Raw genomic sequence first — 24102 nt, forward strand, 5'->3', positions numbered from 1 at the left:
TTTTCCTCTTTGCTTTTCCCCCTTCGCAAAAAAAGCTGCAAAACTTTTAGCTGATCCTCAAAAAAAACAGGGATTTTAGAGGAGGAAAACCAGAAAAATATTTTTTTTTCTTGTTTCCTCCTCTAAAAACGAGGTGGCCCTATGGTCCGGTGCGCCCTATGGAGCGAAAAATACGGTAGCTGTTCTGTGATGTTTTCCCATTGCTATTGCATCATTCCCACCTGGAAGGACATCCTAGCACAACAAAACATAAGACCTAAAAAATAAAACAGAATGTTTTTGGCATAAGAAGCTGCAGGATTTTCTTCAGGGACCTTTACAGGTTATGAACGGACTGGAAACCAAGCTGTATATTTAGCTTCCTCCAATACCATCACGAGCACAAAGTCATCATGAACCCACAATTAACAGGCAACCTGGAACAACAAGCCACACATAAGCTTTAGATATTATTAAATGCTTTATTTTTTCCATTATTAAAAACCTGTATTAATAACTAAACAATGCTAAATCCATCATCTGAGCAAAACAAAGAAGGTCCCAACAGAGAGGGTACATTCTACCAAGGAAACTAGCCGCCCCCCCAAAAAAACTCCCTTCCACAATTAAGTCTGCAAAAATAAAAAAAAATTAAGACACACAATGGCACATTTCCACTATAGAACTCCGCTCTGTCATCCGGTCACAAACATGCGCACCCGTGCAAAATCACACACTCACACATGCACGCCTGGGTTTCGGGGGGAGGGGGCAAGGAACCAAACCGTACCAAAAAAAAAAAAAAATCGTCTGACAAAGTCATTATCAGGAGGCAACGTCTGGGCGTTAAGCAGCGAGGAAATGATCCCACGCATGGAACAGACGGCCACAATCTAAGGCAGAGCCCACCCTATTTTAAGACTTAATACCAGCTTTCGCCAATGTGGTGCCTTCCAGATGTTCTGGACTACCAACTCCCAGCAGCCCCAGTTGGAGAAAGCTGCTCCGTGTTCCAGGCGTGAGCCAGCATCTGTACCTGTCTGAGATCCAATTTTACAAATATATATATAGTGGCTGGCTCCCCCCTCTCCCACTTGGCCAAACTTTCCTTGGCACTAAAATGTCAGCGGTGGGCACAAAAATGAGGAAACAACTCGTACTGTAAGACCTCAGCGAAAGATGAAAGAAACAACAAGCCAAGACTTGAACTCAGCGCTTCCTCGCTGCAAAGGTTACCTTGGCCACAAGACAGGTTGCAAAGGCCCAGAGCTTCTGCCAGCAGGAGGTAATTCCAAAGAAACACAGGTAAGAGACGACTGCTTATTAAAGCAGAGGTAGAGGAGGAAACTCTGGGCCTTCCAAGTGTTTGCTGGGCTGCAACGCCCATCATCTCGAGCAAGGGCCATGCTGGATGACGGGAACTGGAGTGCAACATCTCGAGGGATGCTGGTCCCCCACCCCTGTATTGAAGGCTACCCGACACCCACCGCCCACCTGCCTCTTAAGAAACAGAGGAAGCATGTGTCTCTCCATAGGCAAAGGAAGAGGGGGAAGTCCAGGCTTAGCCCCTGGCAAGATGTGCCTAGATGTTTTAGGTGGATGTGGCTCGCCCAAACACAGCACAACTTGCCGCAGTCATTGCACGCAACCATCTCCAAACCCATTCTCCAAAAATCCTCAAGCAGGTTACAAAAATCCAGGGGCTGGGGAAAGAGTTCTTAAAAGTCCTACAGATTTCTGACATCCCCCTTGCGTGGCTGGAAAAGAAAGGTTGCCTTTTAACAGCAAAATGGGATTCGGCAGCTGTTTTCAGAGGGTGGCCTGGAGCTGGTGACTTGGGAGCCCTTTCGAGTTCAGGATTCATAAATAAACGGCCTCGAAAAGGTGACACGAGGGACAGAATCAGGTGGGGGAAACAAGGCATTGCAGCCTCTGCCTGACAGATGCACCAAAGATGCTTGGGCTCTCCAGATGTTGATGGTCCACAGCTCCCATCATCCCTGACCATGCTGGCTGTGGTTGATGGGAACTGGTGTTCCAGGAACGCCTGGAAGGCACAGATTCCCCCTCTCTCTGTTAAGGGGGGAGATTTTTAAGAGGCGGCAAAAGGAGGAGACAAGGAGTAAATATTAACACTCTAGGCAAAAGAAAAAAAGAAAAAACAGATCTAGCTGCTTGTGTTAAAACTCATTGGCTTCAAACACCAGTGCATGATCGTAACTCTCGCCAGCCAACCAGCAGAAATATAATGCAATAAAGGTGCCACCACAGGGCCACGTGCGCATAGCAGTACACTTTTGAACCTGCCGCCAAAGTCTCACGGCATACTAGCCTGCTTCCTAAACCCACCTGAAGATCACTCGGCAAGAAATAAAAAGGCATGTCATCTGAGTTTTTTGCCACCTCGTTGCTCTGTAGGCAGGTCACAGGGCTGGCATCAAACAGAAGGGGTCAAAATCTGCAAGCCAAAATTTCAGGAAGGAAGATGCCGCCTTGTTGTAATAACTGGAGCCAATGCTCTTTGGGTCGGGGTGTGTGTGAACCTGTGGCCCTCCAAATACTCTAAACTCCCAGCGGTGTTGTCTCGCAACACCTTGAAGGCCATCGTTTCAGATAAGGCTGAGAAAGCAAACAGCTGAGTTCCTAAAGAGCACTGCAGTGCCCGATGCAAACACTTGTACTTTTGGAGCTACACAATTCCAGTGTCCCCTCATGCACCTCTCCTTCCTCCCCCCCATCCTAAAAAAAAGCACAGTTCCTAGAAAAGGAGGATCAAGGGAAGCCATCAAACAGGAGGCGCAGGAAATTCACTCGGACGTTTTCTTATTCGGTGCGAAGCTTGCAGCCATGCAGAGGTAACAAGAGCTCTCTTGAGCGGCTGGTTAGAACCTCAACCGCATGGAGGGAAGATGTGCAGCTGCAGGTAGGTTTCCTCGAGGATCCGTTTCCCAAAAACCTGCCTCTTGAGAAACACACACACTCGCGCGCACCCAATTCGTACAGCTGCACCGCTGAAAGAAAAACCACCTGCCCAGCTAGACGAAATGTTCTCTGCAAGCCAAGAACAAAATAACAGCTTTCCACCAGAATTACAAAAGAGTTTCTTCAGGTTGGGCTCTTCTCCAAAGAGTTCCCCACTAGCACCACGAAGGTGGGAGGCATTTTGCCATGCGATCAAGGCCTGTTTTCCCCAGCCGGCTGATGCAAGAAGTTGCCAGAAGTAGGGTGGGATGGGGTGGAACAGCTCTCAGAAAAGAGGGGGAAAGGAGAATCTGGAAGTATGTAAACAGAGCAATTCAGCCACTCGATCCCAAGAGGTTTCAGAGAGGTGTACCAGGAAGCAGAAACAAAACCATCCGTCAAGTGTGTCTGTATATATCTAAAAAGGCTCCTTTTTCGTGCAAAGTTTGATGATGATACCTCGGCCAAAGAGAGAGGCTGGTTCAGTCTCGGTGGGATCCTGACGCCACAGGTAGGCCCCTCCCATGGGCCCACTTTGTGTCTCGTTTTTGCTTTTTTAGAAAAAGGTTTTAAGAGTTTTAGTGTGTGTGTTTTGTGCAACGGAAGAGACAACTTGGTCCTGTCGAAGATGTTGGCACATTTTCCTTTTCTTCATTTCTTTTTTTAAAAGAAGAAGTTGGTGATTGCAAACTTGGGAGAGGTACTGAGGAAGAGGTGATAGGGGAGACCCCAGCGCGAAGAAATCTTCCTCATGAGTCCACTTCCAGGCCGTGCGGTAGAAAAACGTTATGACTCTTTGTAATTAAGAAAAAGGAAGAAAATTCAGAACAGGGTCTCTGGAAGGAGAGGAATGGGAAAGACCAACGGTCTGTTATCCACACAGTCAAAAGTCTTTTGACCCCGGGGGGTGTCGAGTGCCAAAACAGGCCAGTGGGACCTTGTGTAGTCTCTGCAGAATGAATACAAAATTATGAGCTGGATATTCTGCAACTAGACACATCCAGTTACAAAACTTCAGTTTCCTTATTTTGAAAAGCCTACACTCTCTGCCTAGTTTTCAAGTTGCCAATAATAATAATTTATTATTTATACCCCAGCCACTCTGGGCGGCTTCCAACAGAACATTAAAATGCAATAATCTATTAAACATTAAAAGCCTCCCTAAACAGGGCTGCCTTCAGATGTCTTCTAAAGGTCTGGTAGTTGTTTTTCTCTTTGACATCTGGTGGGAGGGTGTTCCACAGGGCAGGTGCCACCACCGAGAAGGCCCTCTGCCTGGTTCCCTGTAACTTGGCTTCTCGTAGTGAGGGAACCGCCCGAAGGCCCTCGGAGCTGGACCTCAGTGTCCGGGCAGAACGATGGAGGTGGAGACACTCCTTCAGGTATAAAACCCAAAACATTGCAATGGCAATAAAATGAATGAGAAACAGAATCAGTAGGATCAGAATGTTATCCAAGCCTATGGTTGCCATACATCTGGAATTTCCCAGATTTATGTCTGGGAAAATCCAGATGTATGGCAGAAAAAGGCATTTTATTTTTATTTTTTGCAGGGGAAAAGCTTTGGGCAAAACTTAAAAAATCTCAATGATGTTGCCAAAAAAGCTTTTCTTTTCACTGTTTGAAATATGGCAACCCTATCCAAACCTGCATTAGGTTTAAGTCAAATTGGCGTTGCAAAATTTGCTCTGCTGCTGTTAACCGAAAGAGAGTTACATGCAGGCAGGCACACCATTAAGTCATATGGCAATCAGTCACCTGACTGCCACATGACTTCAGGGACGTGTCACGTGATGTCAAGCGTTTCCCATTAAGTGCAGCAAAGATTCCCGTTGCAGCTGCAAAGGGAAAACCTGCCTTTGCCGCCACAGCGGGTGCCAGGTGTGGGAATGGCAAAGGTGTTTCACCCAAAATTGACTCCTGGGTCAAATCCAGGGGACTTGCAAGTCTAGTGTGGTTTCTTGCCGCTGACCTATGCTAAGCCCTGAAGTCTAAACCAGAACCCCCATTCTTCTCCGACCCTTCAACCTTAGCCTCGGAAAACAAAAACAGGCTTAAAAATTACACAGGCAAGACCTGAGGCCTAGAAACCTGACTCTTTCCTCTTCACAGAACGTACCTCATTTGATCAAGATCCCTAGGGAACGAGCCTCGTCCTCATTTATGTTCCTCAGATTTCTCTCTGCTTCCTCCGATGGCCTGCGAGAGATCGGGATTTTAACATTATTTATTTAAAATATTTTCAGTCTGCGCTTTTGCCTCACAGAACCCAGGGCATGGCAGAGATGGTTATCATTTTGTCCCTAGCATTTGGGGATATGCTGCCACTGAACAGGGAGGTTTTCCTTTCAATATCCAAATCAGGGGAACCAAGCATTATCAAGCGTAAGATTTTTTAAAATAGAAAAAAAGGCATTTTAAACTAAATAACCATCACTGGAATGGTTTGTTTAGGTTTACTCCTCGCCCATTTCACAGATGTTTAAGGCGAAGTTATCAGGTCTTCCCATCATCATGCCTTGTAGTAGATAGATAGATAGATAGATAGATAGAAAGATAGATATATTTTTTAGAACATATGTACCCCGCTGTTCAGCCAAAAAGGCCCCCAGGGCAGCTTACATACAATCAAAACAAGGTGTCTTACAATCTGAAAAAAACACATGACACACAAGCGGAAAGCGACAGGGACTGAAGAGGAATAATCAAAACCAAAACCCAGCCACCAATTTCTAAACAGTTGCTCCCCTATTGACAAGCTGGCTCAGCTCAGGGGCTGGGCTTTTGGATAAGTTGATGGGAGTAAGCCTGGGATAGCTCAGTCAGTAGAGCACGAGACTTTTAATCTGAGGGCTGTGGGTTCAAGCCCCATGTTGGGCAAAAGTTTCCTGCCATGGTAGGGGGTTGGACTAGATGACCATCGGTGCCCCTTCCAACTCTACGATTCTAAGATTGATTCTCTCCCTCCCACAGAGGCAGTCTGATGGAAAGGCTAGACAGAGATAGATCTGAGATGAGGGTGGAGACTTACGCCAAGTAATCCTTCACTTCCTCAGCGGTGATGTCTCCGGTGGTATCCAGTGGGGTATCGATGCTGTTATTGGGTGAATCAACTGGCGTTGGAGAAAAAGAGGCTTGGTGTTCATCTGGAGACCCTGACGGTTGGAGAAAGGGGGAAGAACCTAAGAGGAGCCCTGATGGATCAGAATAAAGGCCCGTCCATCTCCTCCAGCCTCCTATCCTCACCATATGGCCATTAGCAGAAACCCACAAACAACAACAACAACAGCAACAACAACGACAACAATAATATATTATTTATACCCTGCCCATCTGGCTGGGTTTCCCAAGCCACTCTGGGCGGCTCCCAACAGAATATTAAAAACACGATAAAACATAAAACATTAAAAAACTTCCCTAAACAGGGATGCCTTCAGATCTCTTCTAAAAGTCAGAGAGTTTTATCTCCTTGACATCTGGTGGGAGGGCGTTCCACAGGGCCGGGTGCCACCACCCAGAAGGCCCTCTGCCTGGTTCCCTGTAGCTTCACTTCTCACAGTGAGGGAACCGCCAGAAGGCCCTTGGAGGTGGACTTCAGTGTCCAGGCTGAACAATGTGAGTGGAGAGGCTCCTTCAGGTAAACTGGGCCAAGGCCGTTTAGGGCTTTAAAGGTCAGCACCAACACTTTGAATTGTGCTGGGAAACATACTGGGAGACAATGTAGGTCTTTCAGGACTGGTTTATATGGTCTTGGCGGCCACTCCCAGTCACCAGTCTAGCTGCCGCATTCTGGATTAGTTGTAGTTTCCGTGTCACCTTCAAAGGTAGCCCCACGTAGAGCGCATTGCAGTAGTCCAAGCGGGAGATAACCAGAGCATACACCACTCTGGCGAGACAGTCTGCGGGCAGGGAGGGTCTCAGCCTGCGTACCAGATGGAGCTGGTAGACAGCTGCCCTGGACACAGAATTGACCTGCGCCTCCATGGACAGCTGTGAGTCCAAAATGACTCCCAGGCTGCGCACCTGGTCCTTCAGGGGCACAGTTACCCCAAACAAGACCTGAGCAGCACAGCGCTCTCCCAGCAGCTGACATTTGGAGAGCGGGGATCACAGCAGACATATCCCCTAGGAAACAGCAGCAGCAGTCAGCATCATCTTAGAAAATCAACCCATCTGTTGTCTTCCTTCCCTTGAGCACTTTGCTGCTGGGCCATTTACTACAATGGGCAAGCCACAATGCCCCAATACATCGCTTTTTGTTTTGTTTCTAATTCCACTCGGCGGTCTTCCGTCAAAAAAGGTCTCTCCAGAGTGGGAGTGGACAAACTTTTTCAAGCCAGAGGGGCCGCATTTAAGGATGGCCAACCGTCCGAGGGCCACATGCCAGCGGTGTTTTGAGGACAAAATGGCCACCAAACACACACTCGGGTGTCTGAATCACCACATACACACATACATAGATAGGCATAGGTATATACAGGCCCACAACGCAGCATTGGGTCAACACGAGGTGTTTCATTCTCTCATCCCACCTCAGTGCTGTGAGGAGGAAGATGGGCTCTGACTGGCTACTCTAAAAAACAAACAAAAACAACGGCTTTGTGGACCTGATCAGGCCTCTGGACTTGCCAGCCCCGCTTTGGGTCATTCACACCTCGAAAAATTAGAATATCGTGGAAAGGTTCATTTCTTTCAGTAATTCAACTTAAAAGGTGAAACTAATAAATGAGATAGACTCATGACATGCAAAGCGAGATATGTCAAGCCTTTATTTGTTATAATTGTGATGATTATGGCGTACAGCTGATGAAAACCCCAAATTCACAATCTCAACTCTGGGGTTTTCATCAGCTGCACGCCATAATCATCACAATTGTTGTGATGGATAAAGCAGTTTTGAAACCGAGCGGTTTAACTTTCCCCTCAAGCTACTGGGAAAGGTTACACCAGAACTTCAGCAATGGCGGCAAAATCAGAAGAAGCCATTTTGTTCACTATTCCCTAACACTGATTAGGAAATTGGGCCGTTCCCTTACGGTCGCTGCTGGCAAGGGAATGGCTGGCCTCTGATCCTTGGAGGACGTGAGTCCCATTGGCCTGGTTCAGTTTCGGCGTTGCTGTGAAGTTGTTCCTGAAAGGACAAGGGAGCAGCCTTTATTGTTTCCAGACTAGACAGGACATTGTTCAAACAATTAGTTAATAGCACGGTTTATTAAAAGCAAAATAAAATAGCAGCGGTGAGGACCCCTCAAGAGAAAAGTAACTGTGGTATGATGGGAGGAAAGGTAGGCTTTAAACCGGGAGAGAGGAAGAGTTTTTATCCCAGGGGCCGCATCCTTTCCTCAGCAACATTCTGGAGGCCACATTCCACTGGTGGGCGGGATAGAGGGGGAAGTGGGTGGGGCCAAAAGCAAAGTGGGTGGAGCAACAGAGGTGATTCCTTCTCTCCATACAATGGGGTATATTCCACCCCAACAAAATGAAGACTCTTCGGCCTCCATTCAGGGAAGCGAGAGGCATTAGTTAAAGGTAAAAGGTAAAGGACCGCTGGACGGTTAAGTCCAGTCAAAGGCGACTATGGGGTGCGGCGCTCATCTCGCTTTCAGGCCGAGGGAGCCGGTGTTTGTCCACATACAGCTTTCCAGGTCATATGGCCAGGATGACTAAACTACTTCTGGCGCAATGGAACACCGTGACAGAAACCAGAGTGCATGGACACACTGTTTACCTTCCCGCCACAGCGGTACCTATTTATCTACTTGCACTGGTGTGCTTTCGAACTGCTAGGTTGGCAGGAGCTGGGACAGAGCAACGGGAGCTCACCCCGTTGTGTGGATTCGAACCGCCAACCTTCTGATCAGCAAGCCCAGAGGCTCAGTGGTTTAGACCACAATGCCACCCGCACCCCATAATGCGAGAGGCATTGTGATGTTTTAAGGGCACGTTCCACCTACGCAAAAGCACTCAAGAAGGGTGCAGGGTTGAGCTGGTGAGGGGTGTGGCCCAGGGAGATTCCTGAGGGCCACATAAGAGGCCTGGAGGGCTGGATTTGGCCCTTTAGCCTGAGGTTCCCCACCCATACGTCAAACCGTTGCTCCTATCATGGTTGTGATCGAGATCTCTTCCCCCACCCACTTCTCGACTTCCCAAGCGCTATTTGGATGAGAAACCAATTTTACTTTCAACGCAAACACCAGCTGCAGGTGTTTGTAGCAGTTGCAAGAGAGACTCAGATTTCTGGCCATTAATTACTTTTTTAAAAAAGCAATTCGCGCAATTGTCGACCGTGCAGACTTCACAACGCCTCTGGTTTGCAACCGAGGGTCAACGTTTTAACACGCACGCTGCCCTCTCAGTCTGTAGCCAAGGTTGTGTTTACTGCATCCGAAGGAACAACAAACATCTGATCACGATAGCAAAGGCGATTAAAATCTTCTGCAGTGAGGCACGCCAAATCCTGCAGCCTGCACAAAATATGCAAATTGAACATACTTGCGTGATTTCTCCCCCTTCGGCGTTAACTGATTTCTATAACTCAACAATTCCAAGCATCTTCCTCTGCTGCTTTAAGGACTAGAAACTTGACTCTCTTTTTAAAAAAAAGGATCCAAGATTCTCAGGAAGCAGAATTCTGTGCCCGCTGAGGTTCAGCAAAGCAACAGCATCCTGACTGTATACACAAAGCTTCCCCTTCAGGTTTGCAGATAGTCCAGCTATGTACAAAACAAGTTTCCCCTTCTACTGTGAAATATTTTGCCTGCACTTGAAGTCACGGTGGTACCCCAATCGTTTCGTTCCAAGCCACTGTTGCCGCTTAAAGAGCTGCACTTACCCGAGGCAGGTGAAGTCGTGCACACGGCTCGTGTCCAGCCCACACAGTGGCTCCGTGATATTCCTGGTGCTCAGGGAGAATCGCTCGAACTCCGACGGAGAGATCAAATAGAAGCCTGCAGAGAGAGATGAGGGAGCCAACACTGATCAGTCTCTGTCCCCGATGGGAGTCACGTGGCCCCACCAGCAGAATCCACTTCCCTAGTATACCATAATACACTGACTTCTGTTTACCCATAAAACCGGAAGGGAAACCTGACAGCTTTTATTGCAACACACTGATCTTTTTAAAAAATTGACGGTTAAAGTGAAAGCGTTCACAACTGAAATGATAGGGAAATGATATATAATGAGTTGGAAAAAAAGTTTAAAATAACCTTTTCTTAAAAAAAAAAACCAACCCCAAAGCCTTTCTTTTAGGAATTCTAGGTGCCGAAATCCCAAGGGAACAGAAAAGACTATTTATGTAGGCGGCCACAGCTGCGTGGATATTACTGGCCCGAGATGGAAAGAAGATAGAAGTCCCGACTAGAGAAGAATAGCAGATGGAGTTGATGGAGTATGCCAAAATGGCTTAAGATGACCGGAAGAATCAGAAATCAGGAAGACCAAAATTTTAATAAGGAATGGGGAAAATTTATAATTTTATCTTAAAAACCATTACAAGCAGCTAAAATCTTTGTAGGGTTGGAATAACACTTGTAGCTTAATGGACATAATGGAGATGTAAAAGATTTGGATTATCATAAAAGATGCAGGAGGAAATGATTGACAAGAGGACCCACGAAGGGGAGGAGGGAAGTCCAGGAGACTGTTTGGAATTGTCGTTTTTATGTTGCATATGCGATTGTAAAACTTTAATCTGAAAAACCAAACAAATTAATTCCAAAAGATAAAAATAAGGGTGTGTTCACAACTGTGCTGGCTCGGGCTGATAGGAGTTGGAAGTCCAGAATATCTGGAAGGCTGCTTCAACCTAAACAAGCCCCCAACCCCTTTCACCTGCTCCAACTCTTTGATCACCCCTGGTCTAACTTGCCCCACCCCATGGTGCCTCCTCATTCTCAGCTTCTCCCAGGTCTAAGTGTCCCTGCCCCACGGCGCCTGCCCTTTCCCTCCGGGTCTAAGTCTCCTCTTCCTGCCCCAGTGTCTCCTCGCACCCGCCGGGCTCACCTTGCCCGTGTTTGGTGAAGACGCACGAGGCGATTCCGCTGATGTCCTCCTTCCGGATGCAGTCGTAGTGCACCTGCGGCCGCAGACCGGGCACCGTGAAGACGTGGATGTCCCCCAGGTTGGTGAGGCACGCGAGGCAGTTCTCTGCGTAGTCCTCGCACGCCGCGCTGACGAAGTTCACCAGCCCCACTTTCCGTACCCGGCAGCCCTCGTGGGCCGTCAGCTTGAACTTGGTTTTGGCGCTGACTTTGGGCAGCGTGAAGACCTGGAGTGGGAGACAGCGGGAAGTGAGTGGGGTGTGTGTGTGTGCAAGGAGGACGCGCAAGGCTTTAGCCCCGCCCAGATGAAGCTCCACCCTCCCTGGCTCAGGAGGGAGCCGGTTCTCAGAAAACTGATTTATTTTCTCCGAAACAACTGCATGTTCTCTCTCGTTCCAAGAAGCTCAAGGCAAAATAGCAGCCACCTTTGCCAAACTTGCAGGACAACGGCACCCACCCATGTTTTGTTAGAATCAGCCCGGTGCCTATTGCTACTGGTAGGGTAGAAGGCAGGGAGCTGACACAAAGGAGGCGGAGAAAGAAGTAGTTGGCAGGCAGTCAATTGAGAGAGAGGGCAATGCTTTGCCTTCACTCTGAATGAGCTGTCACCATTGGCCTTCTTCATAACTTTCTCTCTCTCAAAAAAAGGAATGCTGAGGACACTTTTCGTGAACCTCCCCGACTCAGCCCTCGTAAGATTGAGGTGCCGGTGGCCCCCAAGGGCAGTAGATACCCAAATAGCTTTCTCACACCGCTAGAGATCCTGCCCCTCCCTCAGGATTACCTTGAACTGCTCTTCTGAGGCGATGAGCACTGAATGGCTGCCCTGCATGTCGGGGGCTTTGGCCAGGTCCCGCGAGACCTCGTACGGTTCCGGCAGAGGGTTCCCCCGGCCGTCTAAGACGGCGATCGACACCACGGGCGCTCTGTGCATGAGCTGGATCTCCTTTCCCAAGACCGCCTCCACCGAGCGCTCGGAAAACTTCTCCTGCGAAGGGACCTCCAGGGCGTAGGCAAACACCGAGCCAGAGTTTGTGCCGGCCCACATGGTGGGCCCATGATGCGTAGCTGGGGAGGGGTGGAGAGGGGAGGGGAAAGACAGGTAGTGAGAGATGGCATCCTGCACTGAGCCGAGGGGTGGGATGGAAGACCTCCCAGGACCCTTTCAGTGCTACGATTCTAAGTGATGAGTGTGACACCAAGTGACAAAGGGCCAAGGAACTTCCTCACTTGGGCTTTCCAAGTCAGCGGCAGATTCTTGCTCAGAGGGGCTTCCTGGAAGATCAAAGTGTGTTGTGCCCCTCCTGGTAGAGGACAAAAAAATCACACGGGCTGCGTTCACAGGGTAGCTTATTCCGTTTTCATGATATTTCCAGAACTGGGTTGGAAACCTTTTATCACATATGGTGGAATTGTAAGGCAGTAAAAGGATTTTGGGAAATGATATAGAAAGAGTTGAAAAAAATGTTTAAAATAACTTTTGTTATAAAAAAAAACCCTGAAGCCTTCCTTTTAGGAATTCTAGGTGCCGAAATCCCGAAGGAGCAGAAAAGACTATATGTATGTGACCATGGCTGCATGGATGTTATTGGCCCAGAGATGGAAAGAAGATAAAGTCCCGACCAGAGAAGAGTGGCACATCAAGTTGATGGGACTATGCTGAAATGCCTAAAATGACTGGAAGAGTCAGAAATCAGGAAGACCAAAATTTTAATAAGGAAAGGGGGAAATTTATAACTTGTCTTAATGACCAGTGTAAACAGCTAAAATTGTTAGCAGGATTGGAATATCACTTGTAGTTTGAGGGTGAATTTGGGATACAATGGAGATGTAAAAGATTTGGATCATCATAAAAGATGCGGGAGGAAATGATTTAGAACAGGACGCACAAAGGGGAGGGTGGAAGTCCAGGAGAATCCTTGGTTGGAATCTTGTTTTTATTATTTATGTTTGATATTATCTCTGTAAAACTTTAATTTGAAAAATCAAATAAATTAATTTATGAAAGAAAGAAAAAAGAAACTTCAGCTGGTACAGAATTCAGCGGCCAGGTTGCTCACCTGGGAAAGACAGTTTGAACCTATTACAGTGGTATACCTTGGGTTAAGAACTTAATTTGTTCCGGAGGTCTGTTCTTAACCTGAAACTGTTCTTAACCTGAAGCACCACTTTAGCTAATGGGGTCTCCCGCTGCCGCTGTGCCGCCAGAGCACGATTTCTGTTCTCATCCTGAAGTAAAGTTCTTAACTAGGGTTGCCAGGTGTCCACTATTTGAGTGGACGGTCCACTTTTTTCATATTATGTTCACTATTTTTTTCCACAAAATAGTGGACATTTTTTAATTCAAAAGCTTTACGATGAAATGGTATTTTAATATGTGTTAAAATGTTTGTAAGAAAATATATAATTTAATTTAATTTAATTTAACACCCCACCCCACCCCCGCTTGTCCACTATTTTTTGGAAGCAGACCTGGCAACCCTATTCTTAACCTGAAGCGTTATTTCTGGGTTAGCGGAGTCTGTAACCTGAAGCGTATGTAACCTGAGGTAGCCTACCACTGGTACACCAATCCTGGCCCGACTACAATGGCTACCAATTAGTTTCAGGGCCCAATTCAAAGTGCTGGTTTTGATGGATAAAGCCTTAAACGGCTCAGAACCGCAATACCTCAAGGACTGCCTCTCACCATATGAACTGACCTGCGTCCTGCAACCATCCTCTGAGGCCCTTCTTCATGTGTCTCCACCATGAGAGGTCTGGAGGGTGGCAACACAAGAACAGGCCTTTCCTGCAGAGGCTCCCCATTTGTGGAATGCTCTCCCCAGGGAAGTTCGCCTGGCGCCTCCATTTCATGGAGAAAACCTTCCTTTTCAACCAGGCCTTTGGCGGATTAAACCATCAGGCCTTTTAAACTGAGGAATTGCGTGGGGTATTGTTTTTGTTTGTTGTTATGTATTGTTGTTTTTATATTGCAAACGGCTCTGTGGTGTTCGGATGAAGGGCAGTATAGAAATTTAATTATTATTTTTAATAATAGTGGAACTATAGTGGAAAATAGCACAAGTTTAGCGCTCATTTCCATATTGTTTACAAATGGGGTTTCCCCCCCCCCCCGGAAGTAAGTACAGTGGTGCCCCGCTAGACGAATGCCTCGCTAGACGAAAAACTCGCTAGACGCAGGCATTCGTCTAGCAGAAGGCTGCCCCGCAAGACGAAATTGTCTATGGGGCTGCCTCGCAAGACGGATTTTTTTCCCCGTCTAGCGAAAACCGCGGTTTGCACTGCCGCTTCGCTAGACGAAAAAACCGCTAGACGAAAAGATTCGCAGAACGAATTATTTTCGTCTAGCGGGGCACCACTGTAACACGAAAATGAGAACTAAACGAGAACTTTAGTTCCAGAAGTGGCTTTTGCGTCACAGGAAAGCTCAAATATAATGCAGCACGAAGGGTTTGCAAAATGTAGTGAGAGCGGAATAAACTGCGGTTCGAACGTGGCAAGTGACCAGTTCCAGGACTGATGCTTCCAGCCTTTCCCAACCAGGTGCCCTTCAGGCGCTGTCAAACTACAACTCCCATCATCCCTTGCCACCGGACATGGGTGTCTGGTACTGACGGGGAAGTGGAGTCCCAACCAACCCGGAATCCGGTCCCTTTCCACCCGTGTTGCAACTTCTTCCTCCGCCTTACCGTCTCGGAGGAAGGTATCGGCGAAGTAGAGGCAGCGCACGACTCCCGACAACGAGTCGTCGGCCGAGCGGGGTTCAATCCGCCGCTGGACAGGGGTCATCTCCACCTCGTGGGGGCCGGGCTGCTCAGCCAGCTGGGCATTTGCCTCCTGCACCTGACGGGGGGAGGGGGGAGGCAGATTCGTTTCAAGCCATCGCCAGAGATGAGAAACAGTTAGAGTGATGCTTCAAAAACAGTTCCACGACACCCTGCTCTAAGATATCCCCATCCATCCCCAACTATCTCCAGGACTTCCTGGTTTGGCCCATTTTTATCTTCCGTTTGCCGCATCTTTGTATTCCGTTCTCCTCTTGAGACTGCTGGACTCTGACTCATCCTTGACCACTGGCCTTGTTGGCTGGGGGGCCACTGGGAGCCAGTCAGAGCCCAGCAACATCCAAAGGGTTCCCCCCTGGTCCAGCCCAATGCTACCTACCTTGACCGGCAGCTGTTCTCCACTCTTTTTTTTTTTTTTTTGCCTTTGCCAGACTCCTCTTCCCCAGGAGCAGGGGCGTCGCTAGAGGGTGGTGGTACGCCCCGGGTGACAGGGGAGGGGGGGTGACAAGCGGCGGCCCCTCCCGCCACTCCCACGCGATGCCGCTCCCTCCGTCACCCTGGGAGCAGCAGCGCACGGCCCGACGACAGAGTGCGCCTGCGTGACATTTCGCACAGGCGCACTCCGTCGGCAGACCGCCACTTCCGCAGCCCCCTTTTGCGCCGCAGAGCAAAAAGGCGGCTTGTGGGGCTGCCGTGCGCGATCGGCGGGGAGCCACCGATAGCACTCGGCAGCCCCACAAGCTGCCTTTTCGCTCTGCGGTTTAAAAGGGGGCTGTGTAAGTGGCAGCGGCCCGCCGATGGAGTGTGCCTGCGCGACATTTCGCCCAGGCGCACTCTGTCATGACGTCACACTGTGACGTCACGATGCCCCGCCCCCAGGGCGGTTTTTTCACCACCCCGTGTAGCGCAGAGCCTTCCTCCGCCACTCCCCAGGAGACAGAGCCATTTCCCTTTTCTCCAATCAGGGCCTTCTGAGGTGCAGCCCCTTCCAAGAAGCATCTCTCCCCCAAAACTGGGAAATGAAAAGGCTCCCTTCCCTTGCTGGTGCCACGCCTACACATCAGTCCCAGAACCTCAACCTCTCCCTTCCTCCCCTCCTTCCCAAACCTTTGTTAGGGTTCAACCCAGAACTCGAACCCGCAGCTTTCCTAACTGGGCATGTGCCCCAGTTCACTCACCTTGCTCGAGGGGCTGCTGGTGTTGACCCTCTTCTTCCCGGACACCCTGCTCTTGCGGATCCTGCGGAAGGACTGCCGGAGAGACTTCTTCAGGGATTTCACCCGAGACAGGGGCCCCTCCATGGCGAGGGAGTCGTTGGGGTGCAGAGTGCACCTGTTTGAGAGAAAGCAGCAAGTGAGGAGGCGTCAGGAGCCTCCGGGGCGACAAAGCCAGCAGCCTTTGGATCCGTTCTCTGCAGCCCCGTTGCGCCCCTGGACCTCCTCCCCCAACGGTGGAGAGTTCTGCCCAGGTTCTAGGTTGATTCTGCCTACACCTAACTGCAAAAGCTATAAAGACCTTCCTCACAAGGTCTTCTCGGCGCACCAGCTCTGGTACGCTCCCGCAAGGCAACCGCAGTTCCCGCGAGATCTCGTGCGAGTATCCACAGGCTTCCAGAGGTGCAATACTGAGGACCCCCCCCCCCACTTTCTGGCAAGGCAGAGCACTTAAAAGCTCTCTTTGCACCAGGTAACTCCAAGGGGAGCTGTGGCGGAATAATGCCTGCTGGTGATTCAGGTTCATCAGGGGTTAACCTCTCACTCCCATGTTAGGTAGGTGTTCCCTGGGAGGCGGAGCTAGTTGGCATTTTGAAAGGAGGAGGAACAACCTTGAAAGGCAGTTGGGGGTTTCGCAGTTGGGGGTGGAGGATTAGAGAGAGAAAAGGGGAGGTTAGGCTTTGGGGAATGGGAGGAAAGGTCATTACCATTGCTAAAGGGATGCAGGAAATATTATAACTGAGCTGAATTACATGAGAAGATTTGTACAGTAATAACCCGAGACATCCATGTTTTCAAGTTACCTAATAAAAGTTAAATGTGCTTAAACGTTCGCTGACTGTGGCAGTGTATCCGTACCTTAAGAGGTGTGACTAAGAGGAGAGAGCAAAGCTTTCCTGCAGAAGAGGGAACTGTTTGCTTATTCTCCTGTCATACAGAGGGCTGGACAGTGAAGCCAAGTGTGCCACTTTTTTGCCTAAAATGAAGGCAAACTGCAGTAGTTGGGAACCCTGGTAGGGAGATCCCATAGGTGGCAAGAGGTTTTCAAACGTAGGGCCCTGAGGTACCCCAGAGACAACTCCCATGTGAACACTGAAGGATTCATCCTAGTTGTCAGTGAAACCTAGGGAGAGTCTCTGTTGGGGAAGTATTGAGGGAGGGGGAAATAGGATCTCTCACAGGAGCCAGCATGAAAAGAGTACGCTGGGGCTGCTGGTCGTGGGGAGGCTCCCAAGGGTTTGACTTTCAGGTTTTACGCAGAATCATTGCAACCGAACCCCCCCCCCCCGTAAAACGAGGGATTCCTGTACGTTTAAAGCAGCAGCGTGCCACTTTGAACAGCCATGGCTTCCCCCAAAGGAAAACTGGGTTAAGGGTGCTGAGACGTTTTGCAGGACTCCCGTTCCCATCAGAGAGCTATATACCCCGGGATAGCTCAGTTGGCAGAGCACGAGACTCTTAATCTCAGGGTTGTGGGTTCAAGTCCCGTGTTGGGCAAGAGATTCCTGCACTGCAGGGGGTTGGACTAGATGGTGTTTGTGGTTCCTTCCAACTCTATGATTCAATTTATGTCCAATCTCTCTCTTCCGGGAGCAGTGGGGAGTGTAGCTCTGTAACAGGCAGGACTAACAGAACCCACTCTGCTAAAAGAGGCTGCAAAACCACCCTTTTAATTAAGGTGTGAAAGCCCCTACAAAGGGGAAAGTTGTTGCCTAAAGATGGCATTCCCGTTTTCCGCTAGTGAGGAGCCACCACCGAGGCGGCTGGTTCTGCCGTTGCCACCTTCCAGACCTCCAAAGGGGAGGCACACAAAGAAGGGCATCAGGTGATGACCACAAGATATGGGGCACTTTGAAAGCACGTCAAAATGCAAGTAGATAAATAGGTACCACTCCGGCGGGAAGGTAAAGGGCGTTTCCGTGAGCTGCTCTGGTTCGCCAGAAGTGGATTAGTCATGCTGGCCACATGACCTGGAAGCTGTACGCCGGCTCCCTTGGCCAGTAAAGCGAGATGAGCACCGCAACCCCAGAGTCGTCCGCGACTGGACTTAACTGTCAGGGGTCCCTTTAATTTTACAGTTACCCCTGCTTTATAGGCTCAAAACCAGCACTCTGAATTGAGCCCGGATACCAATTGCTTGAGGATTCAAATGAATGTGCTCGGTGCTTTCACCTTAAAACTCGCCCTGCCCCCCCCCACTCCCTACCTGGCCAGCACAGAGTTCCTCCGGTAGTAATCGTACACCCCGAAGCCGTGGCTGGTCCCGAAAGCCACCAGGTTCCACTCAGAGTGCAGCGTGACGGCCGTCACGGCCGCCGGGGGCATGCACTGGACGAGGATGCTGGGCTGGAAGCCCGGGGCGAAGGCGAGGGAGCCGTTCTTGGGGGCGAGGCGGTCGTGGCCCTTCCACGTAAAGCCCTCCCGGTCCTGGAGGAGGTCGACCACGGCCACGTTGATCAGGTGCTCCGACTTTTCGTCGGCGAGCTCCATCACCAGCACCTGTCACGGGGGGGGGGGGGGCAGAAAGACGGGAATCAGGGACAAGAGGAAGCCGCTTCTCAGTTTCACATGGGGATGCGCAGCATGACCCTATGTCACAGGAGCCGTCATTGCATAGTCACCAATCGCACAGTTCAAAGATGGACTTAAGGCTTTATTAGCAAACACTAAACCAAACCAAACCAAACCACCACAAACTGGCTAATAAATATAAAAGGGAATTTACTAGAATAATAGCTGAATGAAGATTGACTAATAACCATTCAAACAAGCAAAAACATATTACAGTGCCATGTGCAGATCAATACTGGTTTTGCCAAAAACATGGAATGAATTATATGCATGGTGAACGTTTCGTTGTCTGAATAACTGAACCATTCAACCATATCATTTTTATTGCATTTTTTGTTTTACAATTTGAAATACCCATTTAACCATCCTTAAAATATCGATGACTTCCCTTCTTCTCTTTCCATGGTTCATTTAGCACAGGCATAGGGCAAACTCGGCCCTCCAGATGTTTTGGGACTACAACTCCCATCATCCCTGTGTTAGGAGCGTCCTACTCTTGTGTAGGACCCTGGCAGAAACACATGCCCAACCGGCATGTTCTCTCCCTCCTGGTCGATAGTTCGGGAGCTTCAAAAGCTTTCACCAACCCAAACATCACAGCGACTGATGCCTTGGAGACATCAGCACACTCAGGGATCCGCAGAGTATGTGCAGTTTGCGTAACAGTAGCTCAGCATTTGGCTAATCTACGTTTATTTACATATAATACACTCGGAGCATTCTGACTTAGCTCCTGCCTCTTTCTCCCATCCTATGCTCAGGCAGCCCTTAAAGTATCCTGGACCCATGTAATTCAGGGCTTTGTGTATACGGCGGTACCTTGGTTCTCAAACGCCTTGGTACTCAAACAACTTGGAACCCAAACACTGCAAACCCGGAATTAAGTGTTCCCGTTTGCGAACCCTTTGCAGAAGCCGGACATGCTCCATTTTGAGTGTTCCAATTTGAATGCCACACTTCCATTTGGAGTGTTACGCTGAGGTCTGTCTGTTTTTGCTATTGCGCTTTTGTTTTTGTGGCTCCCCCCCCCCACTGTGTGGAACCCAGTTCAGCTACCGATTGATTGATTGATTGATTGATTATGTGAATGCAGCACATTGTTTATTGCTTTCATTTTATGGATCAATGGTCTCCTTAGATCAGGGGTCAGCAACCTTTTTTCAGCTGTGGGCCAGGTCCACCATCCCTCAGACCATGTAGGGGGCCGGACTATATTTTTTTTTGGGGGGGGGGGCAATGAACGAATTCCTATGCCCCACAAATAACCCAGAGATGCATTTCAAATAAAAGGACACATTCTACTCTGTAAAAACATGCTGGATTCCAGGACCACCTGTGGGCCGGATTGAAAAGGCGATTGGGCTGCATTGGGCCACGGGCCTTAGGTTGCCCACCCCTACCTTAGATAGTAAAATTCATGTTAAATGGATGTTTTATGGGTTGTTTTAAAAAGTCTGGAACCTATCAATCCATTTTGCATTACTTTCTATGGGAAAGCGTGCCTTTGGTTTTGGAACGTTTTGGTTTTGGAATGGACTTCCGGAACGGATTAAGTTTGAGTACCAAGGTACCACTGTATCAGCACAATAACCTGGAACCCAGCATGGCAGTGTGGTTGCTTAAGCAGAGGTCTGACATGCTGTTGGCCACCTGCCCTCACCTTTTGCCCAGCCACTGCCTTCGGCACCAGCTAAAGCTTCCGGGCCAGGCAGGTGTGGGCAGGTTAGGAGGGATTGCATCACAGGGTTCAGAAAAAAATTACGCCTTTCCCAGTTACCTGCCCTGCTGTGCCAGCCACCACCATCTTAGCTGTGTATTTGCACAGAGCAATCTTCTGAATCCCCAGCCTGGGGTCATCGCTGTAAGGGTCGAAGCAGCCAACCTGGAGGACAAATATTCATTCATTCATTTCCAGGGAAAGAGAGAGAGAAGCAAAGGATATGAAGATCAGAGCCACACAGTTCCCTCTGTAAGAAGAGAGCAGTCAAGTGCTGTATATATTGGAGCGTGTGTTCGTATGATGGGAGTAGAGGACGGCTCACAACACGCCTCTTTCTGCAGTGTTTCATCAGACTCCGTGGTATCTGAAGATGTGTGCATGCACACGAAAGATCATACCAAGAACAAACTTAGTTGGTCTCTAAGGTGCTACTGGAAAGAATTTTTTATTTTGTTTTGTGCGTGGACAAAGTTTCCTAAACTGGTTGATACTGAAAACACAGCCCCCTCTCCCCACAGTCCATGGGTTGAAAAGGGCCTGGGGTGGGAAAGATGCCTTGCACTTGATGAGCAACCATGCAAATGTTTGCTCTGCATTTTTTTTTTTTAAAAAAAAAACAAACCGCAATGTTTCAGACCATGAAAGTTTGCATCCAGCTCAAAAGCTGCAGTGGCTCCCTTCCTCCACATGGGGGCACAATTCCACAAGCATTAGCCAAATCTTTTTTTTTTTAAAAGAGAACAGATTTTAAATAGAAACGAGTGAGACAAGATAACGAGTACCGATGTAGCAGAAATCAACACAGATCAAGCTGCTTCTCCACTCTGAGGCTCCATCAGCATTGTGCATTCAAAACCAAAACCTACCTCATGCAAGAGCCGTTGGTTCCCCCAAAGAACCCTGGGAGTTGTAGTTTGTTAAGGGAGCAGAGACACACACACACACCATTCCTCTGAAAGAGCTACAATTCCCAGAACTCTCTGGGAAGAGGGACTTACTGGTAACCTGCTATTGGACTGTAGGCATAAAACAAAGATTTCTCCCTCAAGCAAGGTAACAGTAACAATTGTTGTTTGTTGTGTTCATGTTGTCGTAGTTGTAGTTGTTGTTGTTTGTGCCCCGCCCATCTGACTGGGTTGCCCCAGTCCCTCTGGGTGGCTCCCAACAGATAAAAGAGCACACTAAAACATCAAACATTAAAAACGTCCCGATACAGGGCTGCCTTCAGATGTCTTCTGAAGCTCGTAAAATTATTTATCTCTTTGACATCTGATGGGAGGGCGTTCCACAGGGCGGACGCCACCACCGAGAAGGCCCTCCGCCTGGTTCCCTGTAACCTCACTTCTCGCAGTGATGGGACTGCCAGAAGGCCCTCAGAGTTGGACCTCAGTGTCCGGGCTGAACGATGGGGGTGGAAGGCAACGGGAAGATCTCTATCTATACCTGTTGAACTGCACAGCTCAAGAGACACAGAGCTACTGTGAGCCAAGAGGAGTCACTCTGCCCCAATGAACAAAGAGCCCCCCATCTGACTGTTGTGTTATTATTACAAGCCGAGCTGCAAAAGCCTCAGCAGCGAGGCTCACATGACTGTGTCTGTTTTATTCTGTGGGAAAGCCACTAGTCCTTCCAGCTTTCCCACACACGTGATGTTTTGTACTTTACTATTGTAATCTACTTTCGGTTCTGGCTTGAGATGCTAGACGCTTTTATGGACAGCTCTGACTGTCTGAGCTGGCAAGCAGAGACATACTCTGCATTTTATCTGCAATAAAGTAGTTTTTAGCCTTAATGGCTTGTGTGTGTTGTTCTTCACGCTGGAGAGCAATCGCATATTATCAATGTGCCCCTGGACTCAAGTAGCCAGGAGGGCACGCAGGCTTCGTCCCTACCTAGGGGTCAGTCTCACAACTTGCCCCCCTGGGATGTATCACAACACTGACCCCCTACCACCGGAGCGCGGGCATTGGGGGGGGGGCTGTTACCTTCCGGAAGGGCGGCCAGTCCTCCTCACAAGACTGATTCAGGCTGTCATTGTGCTCACAGTCTGTCTGGAAAATGTTGGCCGTGCCCAGCCTGTAAAGCGGCTTGAGGGAGACTCCCGAAGCGTCCCAGAACCGGACCGTGCCGTCTTCATGCCTGTGGAGAGGAAGGTTGTTTTGGGCAAAGGCTGGTTGTGGAAAAATATCCGTAAGATCGTGAGAAGAGTCTTGCTGGGTCAGGCCAGGCCAGCCTCCTGTCCTCACAGTGGCCAAACCAGATGCCCGTTCTGGGAAGCCCACAAGCAAGGCCTGAGACCCAACAAGAGCCCTCTCGTGGGCTGGTGAATCCCCGGAGTTGAGGCACTTGTGAGAACAGGAAGCTGAACCAGATGGGCCTGCTTCCCACAGCTTCTCGTGTTCTTACCTGGGACTCTCTTAGCTTGGGTTTCGAGAAAGGAATTTGCCGGCATCTGTCTCAAGAGGCAATGGAGTGCGCCTCCGAGGGTGAAGTCAAACCGCTGTGTTAGCAGCACCCAAGTGACCTCCCCAGGGTGCAAGCTAGGGCAGTGTGTAAGGACGTCCTGGGCTGCCCAGATGCCAAGCCTCCTCACCCCCTTGGCCTCGCCGATGGGGTCCAAAGGAAAGCAGAGCAAGACATTTGGCGCCATCTTGGCTGCAGGAGTTGCTGGAAGGAGGCGTACAAGGCGCCACCCAACTGCCTTAGGGACTCCGCTCTGGATTTGTGTAGGGTCAACTCCTTAGACTTTTCTTCTCCCCAAGATATCCCACAAGGCGGAAAACCTGCAACTTGTTCCCGCTGCGTGGAACCTTTCGGCCTCCAGGCGCTGCTGAACTACAACTCCCATCATCCCTGGCCATGCTTGCTGGGTGTGGAGTGCTGGGAGTGGAAGCTCAGTAATGCCTGCAGGGCCAGAGGTTCCCCCCACACCTGGTGTGCATGCTTATTGTGGCACAACCTAGCAGAACCTGTTGCCAGAAGCATTTTTATTATTTTTTTACAAATGGCAAGGGATAAATTGCAAACTCTTCTCCTCCTGCGCAGGGACGGACTACAGACTCTCATCTGGCGCCTAGGCCAGTTGTGGCTAACCGTTGACTCAACAGGTACTGTCTCACTACAATTCCCATCAGTTCCAGCCAGCATTAACGGTGGTCAAGGATGATGGCAGATGTGGTTCGCCATCAACAACACAACCACAGCTCATCTGGCAGAAGAAAAGTGATTTCCCCACAAAATATTCCGGCTGCAAGAATCTGGGCGTGCCGATATGTTCACAGCTCTGTCCTTGACAGTATTACAGCTAATATATTCAGCTCTGCTAACTCACCCCACTACTATGAAACCAAACTCTGCCCCGTGCACAGAAGAGATGCGATCTTTTTGCAAACACACTTTTCCAGTCATCTGATCCCTCCCCGACTTCCCCCTTTGCCCCTCGAAAGCGAAACCTGAAAAGTCCAGTTTTTATTTTATTTTATTTCCGCACGCTGGAGAGGAATTTGGGAGGCGCAGATGCCAAATATTACCAGATTGCCCTTGGCGGGCGAGAGAAAAAAGAGAGCAGAGTTAAGAAAAAGAGATCAGGTTGCAATTGGTTTTGGCAACAGCGACTCGAAGGGCTTTATAACAGTCCCCTCCACATGACGAGGGGAAATGCGGAAATTGGGAAGGAGAAGGAAAACACAGGGAGGAGAAACCACCCCTTTGGAATAGATTTCTCTGGTCTTCTCCCCCTCACTCTGCTATCTCAACCAGGAAAAAAGAAGCCATAACAAGGGACTCATTGCACATTTCAGTTGTAAGAAGCACTTTTGTTTATTACG

The 24102-nt window shown here is 49.2% G+C and overlaps 1 protein-coding gene across 5 annotated transcripts in view; it reads right to left on the reverse strand.

Moving 5' to 3' along the window:
- Window positions 1–3334: 3334 nt before the first annotated feature.
- Window positions 3335–24102, reverse strand: part of LLGL1 (LLGL scribble cell polarity complex component 1) — an 87090-nt gene continuing 66322 nt past the window's right edge. For all 5 annotated transcript variants that reach the window (XM_033166614.1, XM_033166615.1, XM_033166611.1 and 2 more), the window contains exons 12-23: window positions 22261–22414; window positions 20333–20437; window positions 18191–18483; window positions 15949–16102; window positions 14675–14828; window positions 11767–12050; window positions 10945–11209; window positions 9773–9887; window positions 7977–8071; window positions 5972–6095; window positions 5060–5139; window positions 3335–3889 (exon numbers count right to left, since the gene is read on the reverse strand). In XM_033166614.1, the coding sequence (XP_033022505.1) occupies window positions 5061–5139; window positions 5972–6095; window positions 7977–8071; window positions 9773–9887; window positions 10945–11209; window positions 11767–12050; window positions 14675–14828; window positions 15949–16102; window positions 18191–18483; window positions 20333–20437; window positions 22261–22414 (1822 nt within the window). In that variant the 3' untranslated portion in view covers window positions 3335–3889; window position 5060. The remainder of the gene's footprint in view (window positions 3890–5059; window positions 5140–5971; window positions 6096–7976; window positions 8072–9772; window positions 9888–10944; window positions 11210–11766; window positions 12051–14674; window positions 14829–15948; window positions 16103–18190; window positions 18484–20332; window positions 20438–22260; window positions 22415–24102) is intronic.

Source organism: Lacerta agilis, chromosome 13 (assembly GCF_009819535.1).
Source record: "Lacerta agilis isolate rLacAgi1 chromosome 13, rLacAgi1.pri, whole genome shotgun sequence".
NCBI classification, from domain to species: Eukaryota; Metazoa; Chordata; class Lepidosauria; order Squamata; family Lacertidae; genus Lacerta; species Lacerta agilis.